This window comes from Aptenodytes forsteri, unplaced genomic scaffold (assembly GCF_000699145.1).
Source record: "Aptenodytes forsteri isolate BGI_AS27 unplaced genomic scaffold, ASM69914v1 Scaffold410, whole genome shotgun sequence".
Lineage (NCBI taxonomy): Eukaryota > Metazoa > Chordata > Aves > Sphenisciformes > Spheniscidae > Aptenodytes > Aptenodytes forsteri.
Genome location: NW_008793958.1, coordinates 191,019 through 201,477, shown reverse-complemented (window position 1 = coordinate 201,477; position 10,459 = coordinate 191,019). Strand labels below are relative to the sequence as shown.

General features: G+C 47.1%; 1 protein-coding gene across 1 annotated transcript in view; it reads left to right on the top strand.

Moving 5' to 3' along the window:
* Positions 1-288: 288 nt before the first annotated feature.
* The window catches only part of HIF1A (hypoxia inducible factor 1 alpha subunit), a 45,177-nt gene continuing 35,006 nt past the window's right edge, over positions 289-10,459 (top strand). Inside the window, exon 1 of the mRNA XM_019472899.1 lies at positions 289-393. Within this exon, the coding sequence (XP_019328444.1) occupies positions 289-393 (105 nt within the window). The remainder of the gene's footprint in view (positions 394-10,459) is intronic.

Sequence of the window (10,459 nt, the reverse complement as noted above, 5' to 3'; positions counted from 1 at the left end):
CCCGCTCTGCGAGGGTTACCACACCTGGGCACTGCAGCCAATGGTTTCCAACCAAAACCCCTGTGCCTCAGCTTCACAAAAACCCCACTCCAAACTGCTGCGCACCCAGCGAGGCAAATGGAGACACAGGTTTCCACGGCTGGGCTCTGTATTCCTGGAGATAAGCTGAATATTTAAGGGGAAAGCCCTGGGTTTCCCTGCCAGGCTCTGCAGGCAGCGCATCAAGTGTCTGCACGGGTGCCATAGCAAGCGCTAACCAGAGAGTTGCAATATGCCATCGCACGTACGATGGACTATGAATGCTTCCTGTCATCTGAAAGGAGAAAGGACAACTGCTGGCCCGGTCAAGTGGAGAAGAAAGCGATTGCTGGGGCAGGTGCTGCCTGGGAGCAGGTAACAGGGACCGTCACCTGAACCTGTCCCTGTTTAACACCACACGCCCCACAGAGGCTGCAGTTAATTCGTAAAGGTCAAAATCGTGTTATAACGGGACGTGAACTCTGACGTCGTTTCAGAGTGACTGATCGATACTCCCAGCACGGGAAAGCGGCCAGTGATGAGGCAGAGTCCCACTGCCGTGGCCAGGCGTGGCAGCACCGTGTGGCTTGCCAGCCAGTTTATAATATGGAGTTGCTAATGTATTTACACTTTAATTGCTATTTAGCAATGAGGCGTTTGGGAGGAGTTGCCCAGTCAGGAGAGATTAGAAAGGGCCAACAGAAGAAGAGATACTAATCGATGAGATTGACTTTCTCTGGTCAGATGTGTTAGCTAACTCCAGGAAATTACATTTTCCTCATACCCCTCCTATGAGCCTGCAAGAGCTTGGCCTTATTTCACTGACACCCAGCACTTCAAAGCTGGCCACATGCAACCTCAGGAAGCGTACCTGTGTCTGACACAGGCCGTAACCCTGTGACCAGCGTCTGCCTCTGCTTAGCAGCATTTTTTAGGTGAGCATATGCACCAATTAAGTACTTGCACTGAGATGTGCAGTTTTATAATTTATTTAAAAAAACCCCTGGTTGTGCTGTCTCAGACATGATAGACAGAACTTTATTACTCTTTCCACAGGGCTGCAGCAGTGATTTCTTTACCATCACATGCAGCAGAGGCTGCAGGACACTCACACATGCTACAGAAACTCTGAGGTCATGCGGAAACTTTTCAAATTAATGACGGCTCCTGGACATGAGATAACTATGTTTTGCAAAATAAACATTGCTGCTGGGTAGTTTTCAGCTCGTTTAAGTCATTTTCAGCCCATTTTTTACGACGAGTTTGCTTTGCAGGGAAAAATAATAAAAGTTGTATGATGCAAGCTACTTGTCTTTTCTTGATGGGGCAAAAAATGTGAGGGACTTTTGTCTGTAAAAAATCCCTGCCAGGAAGATTAGTGGTTACCGCACAGATCTGTGAATTTGGAAACTTGGGCTGTATCCCTGAGAAGCTGACTGGCTGCCTACGTGATCTTGAAGAAGTCAATGGACTGGCAACGAGCTGACCTTTGGGTTGAGCCAAGCCTGCGTGTCTGTATTTTGAGGGAGGAGGGGGTGTTTTCTGTTGGGTTTTATTATTGTGGCTATGTTTCTACATTTCGGATTTTCCACTGAGAAGCCACACAGTCGGAGCAGCCTGCCTGTCCCTGCCTTTGCAGCCTGACGCACCGGGGGCACCTCGCACAGGCTCTCCTGTCCCCTCCTCTGCACATACCTGGGGGAAGCAAGATCACACCAAGATGCAACCTAAGAGGCATTGCTCAGTCAGCGAGGCTGGCTATAGAGGAGCCCGAGATGTCACTGAGGTGTTTTTTTCCCCCTAACTCTATCACTTGCAGGCCTTTTTTCTGTCTGCCTGAGCCTTAGGGGTGCTTGGCAGATGGGTGAGGGTGCGGTGCTCCAGACATGTCAGGCTGAGAGTACCAGGTGAGCCAGGCGTGCGTTCCTGCCCAATAAATCAGTTATAGTGATACATACACCTCTAACAGCTGCTGAGACTCTTTGGCTTGTGAATTCCTGGCCCGGTTCACCTCAATTATGTCTCCTATGGATCTTGGTACCTAAGGGGTTGATTTTTGTTTGTTTGTTTTCAAGCTTAAATCAATTTAAAACCCTGCAAAAGTGTTCCTGTTACACCAGGAAGAATGGATTCTTCCTTCTCCAGAAACCATGCTCTCCTCCGCCAATTAGATTTCTTTTGCTGCTGCTTTGGGAGAAGATGGTTTAATGTTCAGCTGTTAGTCCTATCAATAATCCGCAAGCTGCTGTACTCAGGCCTACGCTTGCTTTTACCTGGGGGAGATTGCAGGCAGTACTGTCTTCTCTCAGTTTTGCGTAACAGTTCTAGTAACATAAATGAGTAGTAGAGATGCTATTGCTATAGTCCTCTTGCGTTATTTTTTTTAATAAAAGCAGCAGCCATGAAATAGTGATGAAATTTAACTGGTTTCTGACCTTGCTGTCCAGTTTTTTGGTGAGGCATTTTGTTCCTGATGAACTGAGGGCTTCTCAACTGTCTAAAAATGAAAATTATATCCATGAACTAACTTTTTTTTCTCCTTTCCAAGACAACAGGAAAAAGAAAACTTGATTAGCTTCTGTGTATCTCTCTCTGTTAGGTGCATGAATACCTATATGTACTAAAGGCTTGCATTGAGCAAAAGCTGGCAGCATAAACACATTTTCATTTCGTTCTGAAAATGGTGAGGTCTGTGGTCATTCTTATCTAGATCCAGTTCCTACGAGATCTTTGTTTCCCACGCTCATGAGTTGCCTCTTATTGATAAACAGTTTCATTACTTAACGTGATCTCAGATAGCAAAGAGAGGTTTGATGCACAAACTTTGTCATTATGGTTCTGAATTTTGCTTACTCAGTTCCTTGGCAAACTCCTTCCATCCTCTGTTGACATCTTTTGACATATGAACCCAGGGTTTTCCTGGTCTTTGAAATGCTGTGCTTATTAGCTCCTACCATAACCTGCCAGGATTGCCGAATTCTTCATTAACAATATAGGAATGCCCCCAGCCCATTTATGCCTCGACTATTTTTTTTTTTTTAAATTTTCCCACCTGCCAAAGTGCCCTGACCACCCAGCACTGGTGGTCCTTGTTTCACTGCCCTGCACTTCACCCTTCCTGCACTCCACAGTGTCTCCAGGTAAAGTCCTTGGGAATGAAAAGTTTGAACCAAGAAACAGCTGGAAAGCGATCAAAGGGGACGTCAGTCTCTGTTACTGCTGGCCGAGGTGGGTAGCGCTAAGGAGAAGACACCGGGCAGAGTGCTCAGGTGCTGCTTTGTGGTCAAACACCCTGGCGCTGTTCAGTCGCTGCCTTCCCTCAGCTCTTACTTGGCCTTTGTCTTCTGTGACGGGAGTTGCAGTTCTGCTGGAAAGTACCTATTATCCCATTCGTAAGTGGAGAATTCAGTCTCCCTTCCAAAGGACCAGATCCACAAACTATTTATGTATCTAAGTCCAACCGATTTTTATCTCAGTTGCCTGAATACCTTTGCGTATCTGGACCTAAGCGTTTTGTCTGTGGTCATGCAGGAAGTCTATGGTAAGCAGAGAAGTGAAAACACAACCCAAGCTAAAGCTGTAACTACTTGTGCCATTCTTCCCTTCATTGGGATTTTTTGGGGGCAGGAGAAGATCTCAATTTGCTGTGAATAACAGCAGTATTTTGCCTCTGCATTTTGATATTTGGCTTTAAAATAAAAACCTGTATCGCTGCTGCAAGTGACACCTATTGATTAGCCTCTCATGAACTGGAGAGCTCCTTTCAGCTGGCATTGCCATGGCTGAAAGCCTATACTGCAATTGATCATTTAATTAACTGGAAGAAAATTAAAGGAACTGTAATCTGTGTCTCAGCTCTGTTGTTATCAAGCTGGCAAAGTGCTTATTTCTGCCTAGAGCAATGATCGGTTCCTTGACCCTGCAATTTAGAAACACCGGTTTAGGCATCCCCCCTCACCCACCCACCTGGCTTCCTGCAAGGCAGGAAGCAATGTGACCTGATCCTTCCTTCCTCTGCTTGTGGATCCCAGACTCTGGGGTACCTGACACCTCTCTCAGCTGGCTGGATCAGCTAAACTCACATCTTCTCACCACATCTGTGAAGGCTGTGGTTCTTGCTTGATAGGTGGAAAAACTGGGTCTGGAAGGGAAATGAATGTACTATAAAAGTAATTTTTTAGAGGCTGAAATGAGAACATGGGAGCTCTTCAGTTTATTTGAATACCAACATTTCCTTAAAGGGATTGTGATACTGATTTTCATTTTGCTACTTCAAGTAAGAGGGAACAGTGTGTTTGAGAGAGAAATTACTGGTCCTGAAAATATGGTGAGCTCTTAAAGCTTTGACTTAAACAAGCAACTTGAGTGGTCTGTGAACACAGAGAGGAAAAAAAAAGATATAAGAAGCCATTGTTTTAACGATTGTGTTGCCATATCAAGAGAAGAAAGACAGCTGCTTCCAACTTGTCTTTGCGTGCCTAAGTAATATATTAATTACCTCATTCCTCCATAAATGCCTACAGTCCTCCAAAAGACATGTTAAAACAGACATAGTCATTAAAGCTTGCACTGCATTTTCTAATATGTTGCGGGAAAACAAACAAACAAACAAACAAATAAAACCTCAAGCCCTTTGTGTTTTAGCTAGATCCAAGCTGGGGAAATGTTAAGTAGAAACACTTAAGAACATTGGAAAGAAAGTGTGTTTTAATGCCAAAACAGGAAAAAAACCAGAATTTAAACAGTTCTCAATTTTGCATCAGGTAAAATAGTTTGGTCCCCTTTACATTTTAATTACAAGTGAAGCCCATTCAATTTCATCTTTCCATTTATTTCCAAATCTTTTTTGTTCCGTGTGAGAAACTTGCGGTCCAGGCTGTAAAATAACAAAGGGGCTTGGTAGAAAGGATGAAAAGGATCAAGAAAAGGAAAAAGAAACCTCTTTCAGAATGTTCCTGTGGATCATAACTAGCTGTAGGAGACAGAAATCTGCATGAAATTGAAACCATGTCTCCTTCTGAGAAACGCATTTTCCCTCTGCTCTAGGTTATAACTTATGCAAAGACTGTCGCACAGTTCACGCTGCATCTGCTGACTGCTCATCTGGTTTCCCTTACGTGTCCTCAAAGCATTTCACTTGTGTTTATAGTACCTTCAAAAGGGAAGCTGGGCAGAGAAGAAAGTAAAACTAGCCTGGTAGGTATGAGGTGTTATGGGCTGATATTGGGAGTGTCTTGCTGGCTCCAGGGATGTAGGTTAAAAACACTTTGTTGGTCACAAGCAAAACCAGCCAGTGCCCTGCTTACTGGTGTGATGACAGACCGTGCTGCGCTGGTCACCACGGCCCCACGAGAAAGTCGTGCTCGGGGTGTGTGAGCAGAGGCAAGTGTGGGGGGGGAGGAAGTGTTTGTGTCAACATCTTACACAGTAAGACCGATGGCCATGAAAACAGTGCTTGGTGTGCTCAAGTGTACTCAGGACCAAGCCAAGGAGCACCAAACCCACTGTTCAGGCACCCCTGCACCCTCCAAATGCTGAGTGGGGCAAATTTGTGCCCAAATGTCTCTTTTGCCTGATTTGGAGCAAGGATTTAAACCCAGCTCCTACATGTCCCCAGGTGCCCCTCTGTACACAGCAATTTAGGGGCTAAAGTGAAACAGGTCCCAGAGGAGAGAAGAAGCAAGGCTTTGCCCATGTGGGTACCAAACCCTGGTCTGAGCTGGACAGGACAGAGACTGAACAAGTATCTCTGACCTCCAAGACACTGCTTTACCCCCCAGACTTTGTCCACTCTTTCCAAGTCCCATCGCTGTGCCTAGCTGCAGGGCAGAGTTACCAGCTAAGGATCCTGAGCACAGAGAAGTATCTTGAAGGCCAAAAACTGGACCTGGCCTTGGCAAAGTCGTGGGCCCAAGCAGCACTCCTTTTTTTCAGTGTTCCCATTGTCGTTATCTCAGTCGCTGCCTCCTCAGCTGGTTTCTGAGGCTCCAGTGCAGGTCCCAGATCTCCCAGTGCACTGCATGGGGAGGCAGACTTCATGCCCGGCACGCAGTGAACTCCTCCACTCGGCACTGTGGCAAAGGATTGCAGCACTGAAATCTGAAAGCCTTTCTCTGATTTGTGTAATGTCCCACAGGAAGCCTGGAACCGAACCTCAGCTCCCCAAGTCTTCATTCAGGGCTTTGACCACAAACCCGTCTTTTCTATGAGGACAATTTTGAAATTCCATCCTGCTTTTTGTCCACATCACGAAAACCACCGTACAATGAGCAGTATCTGCTCAGGAGTGGTCTGGGGTTGGCAGGATGCAGCCGACTGGTGAAACTGTACAGCGTAGCCTGCTGAGCGCCTGCTTGCCTTATGCTTTCATCTGGTAAATTCCTTTCGTGGGTAGAAAATCCTTCCCCCAAATCTAATTACACTGAATTGGACATAGTGCTTTTATTATACTGCAGAATTTGTTACCCACATTGGTGTACGTCTCTGTGCAGAAATCACAGTCAAGAGAGTATTTCCAAATGTCTGAATGTGTACTGAGACAAGCAGGCTTTAAGAGATGGTCATAGTTTAAAAAATGTGGATTGTGCAAATGCAAAAAGAAAAATAAATAAGATCCTGGCACATGAAGGAGAGGAGCAGCACTAAGGTTAGAAAAAAACGGTGGAAATAACAGTTGCCAAAGAGACATTGTGTCTCTCATCACGTACTCTTGTTTCAGACAATATTTTGTATTGGAGAAACAGCAGCGTTAGGCTTTCCCTACCAATGGTTTGGTTTGAATTTGATTCAAATTTACGTTCATTTTTCTATTGTGAATGAGTTGACTACCAGAGATCTCGTGTTCTTGCATTGTTAAGCGTAGTAAGTCGTAGTAACAAGCATTAGATCGTTGACAGCCTGTGTAGCGGAGCCGTGGGTCTGCACAGCCTTAGAGACCTTGTGGCGCTTCTCTTTCAAGTAAATGCTCCCACAGGGGTGCTGTGGGTAAGGCAGGTGTTGTGGTCAAATATCGATAGACCAGCACGTGCCCTTCATTTTAGCACCGTGCTTATTTACTGAATCAATGAATATCAATTCCCTAAATGTAAGGGGCTGTACTACGAAGCAAAAACCCAGCAAAGCCAGTGCTGGGGGCGGGGTTGTTGCAGTGACATCCCATGTGATGTGAGTTGCCAACTCAAGCGAGATAAATGGAGGGAGTCCTTACTTCTCTTTAACACCGACCACCTGGTAAGTCCATGCTCAGAAATGGTAAGTGTTCTTTGGAGGGAAGATGCCTGAGAAAATTAAGCCCCTGATCTTCTTCCCACTGAAGTCAGCAGAAGTTTTGCTAATCGGTATTGATGGGGATGCGTTTGAGTCCCGAGAGTTAATGCATACAGAGCCCGTCATGGTGAGAGGTGACCCATCAGCAGACAGATCTGAAGCCACAGACGGGAGCGTATCTCACATCTTCACATTGATTTGTTCTGCTGCTGAATCCCTGCCGCTGTCCTCACCAAGCCGTTTGCTGACTCATCAGCTTGTGCATTTGCCCTAATTAGTCATATGCAAACACTATTTTATTCAGGAAGTTCTCTTAACGTAAGTTGGAGCATGAACTTAGCACAGCAGTAAAGGTCAGGGAAAAGTGACTAAGGCATTATATACTGTGATAAGTTTCTATTATCAGCCACTGGCAAAGCGGGAAAGAAAATGTATATGCAGAATTTTAGTGGAGTGATGCAAAAGTTTAATAAGGGGGAGGACGGGGGGGGGGGAGAGCATCTGCTTAACATCTCTCTAGAGCTGCTATAGTATGAAATGCTTAATTGCTGAACAAGTTTCCACTAACATCCTCCTGAAACACAGTTGTGTTTTGATGCAGTATTCTTTATTATGAGCTTGGGGCAAGCATGTTTGGCATGAGAGAAATGTGTCTAGTAAGGAGACCACAATACTCACAGCTCCTCAGCCAGTTCATGCTGGGAAGTCTGACATCTTTGAACAATTAACTCGAGCAGTGTTAGTAATTCGTTTACTGAGATTTTTCTGCAGTGTCTTTTACTCGGGGATTGCTAACACATCTTGAGCCTTTGTGCCTGAATGATTTAAAATGATCAGAACCTAGCATGAGAATTCTCAACGAGGAACCCTTCTGATGTATTGCATGGTATGTAAATTTGGATAACGTTAATAAAGGTGCCCAGGTGGATCCTAAGACATCAATGCTTATGGGCACCAAAATTGTCATTCGAAGAAGTGACAGCCGTAGGACTGAAAATAAGAGCCTACTGGGTAGGACAGGCCGGGTTCCGTAGCATTACAGCTAGGCAGTCCCCGGTCTGGACCACATCGGTGCCACTTGGTGTTCGAAGGGAGTGCGAGCACCAAGATTGCAGCTGAAGTGCAGAAGAGGCTTTCACTTCTGAGTCTGGCTGGCTCACCAGGAACCACTGCATCCTCACACTCAGATTAAAGAAGCTGCAATGGCTGCTCTGAGTTGCACCAGCCTCCTCTAAGGCAAGGGGAGTACCTCTGGTAGCACCACTTCACTACGAAGACTCCCCCAATGCATTCCCTGTGGCAGGGGCTCTGATGGCGAAGGTGGCACTGACCTGGGTATGTATAAGAGCCTACTGGGTAGGACAGGCCAGGTTCCGTAGCATTACAGCTAGGCAGTCCCCGGTCTGGACCACATCGGTGCCACTTGGTGTTCGAAGGGAGTGCGAGCACCAAGATTGCAGCTGAAGTGCAGAAGAGGCTTTCACTTCTGAGTCTGGCTGGCTCACCAGGAACCACTGCATCCTCACACTCAGATTAAAGAAGCTGCAATGGCTGCTCTGAGTTGCACCAGCCTCCTCTAAGGCGGGGGGAGTACCTCTGGTAGCACCACTTCACTAAGACTCCCCCAATGCATTCCCTGTGGCAGGGGCTCTGATGGCGAAGGGGGCACTGACCTGGGGATGTCATTTCAGCATGCCAGGGGACAGAAGAGGCTTTCACTTCTGAGTCTGGCTGGCTCACCAGGAACCACTGCATCCTCACACTCAGATTAAAGAAGCTGCAATGGCTGCTCTGAGTTGCACCAGCCTCCTCTAAGGCAAGGGGAGTACCTCTGGTAGCACCACTTCACTACGAAGACTCCCCCAATGCATTCCCTGTGGCAGGGGCTCTGATGGCGAAGGTGGCACTGACCTGGGTATGTCATTTCAGCAGCTGCCAGGAGATCCCCCCATTTCACCAGGGAAATTCCTTAGGGGCTGTTCTGGCGACTCTGTGACTGTACTAAAATAGTGCGCGGCTGCCATGCATGAGTGAATTTGTCCCTATGTTTAAACTGCCTATACCTCATTTTGAAAGATGAAGTTGTCCATGAGCTCTTGTGTGTGGCTTGTTGGTACTTATGCGAGAGACCCGAGTTTAAGTCTCGCTTTGATTAGTTCTCTTCTTCAGGCTCCAGTGAGTAGAGAACAACAGAAATATCAGTAGTCCACAGCCACACTGCCATGGGCTGCCGTGTTGTCACATCTCATAAGCTAAGTAAAGCTGGGCTTTGTCAGCGTTTGGATGAGAAACCTTAAAGGAATAAAAGGAGCCTATAGCACCTGTGCCTCTTCTGTGTATCTGACCGCTGCGGGCAGAAGCAATTCATTTCATACAGAAACTCCTTGTGATTTCTATTAAATGTCACGGTCACTGCTTTTTCTTCAAAAGAAATTTTAAAAAAACTCGAACCAACCCACGGTTGTATGCAAAAATGACTGCTTATTACCTGGAAGTTCGGAACCCACTGCAGAAGTGTTAGGAAGGTGCAGTACTGAAACGACATCACTTTGCCCTGCCAGGTGTTTCTTACAGCATCACATGTGCACACAGCAGCGCAAGGATGTTACTTATGGCTGTCAAAGCTGCTGCTTTTTTTAAAAGGTATCGTTACCTCTGAGCTGCGAATCGAGTAGTCTTGTACAGTTCAGCTCCGTATGATCACTTACAAGTCCTTGCTGATGGAAGCCTACAAGATGTAAAGGAACCGCTGAGCTCTGTGGAGCTTTCCTGCCTCCCCTGCCTCCCCACAGCGCTCAGACACGTTATGACTAAGGGTACATAGCTAAGTCCACTGCGGAGCCTTTAATTTTAAATACATGGGCTCTGGCCCCAGTTCTCCTCTCTCTGCACCCCCACAGCTGTGGCCTGGCTCCTGATCCGAAGGGCCACTCGTGAGCATCTGCTTGGCCGTGCCCAATGCCAGGCCTCCTGGTGACAGGCCTGGGCCGGCACAGGCCCTGCCCCCTGTACGGCCGCTCCTGACGAGCCCCCCGGGCCAGCCAAGGTTGCAGGAGACCTCAGAGCCCTTAGGTGAGCGGTGCCCGAGGCCGCGCTTGCAGGGGCCACTCGGGGCGAGGCCCGGCCCCGCCACCCTCGGCCGCGCCCTGAGGGGAGCCGGCCCGCGGCCCGCCCG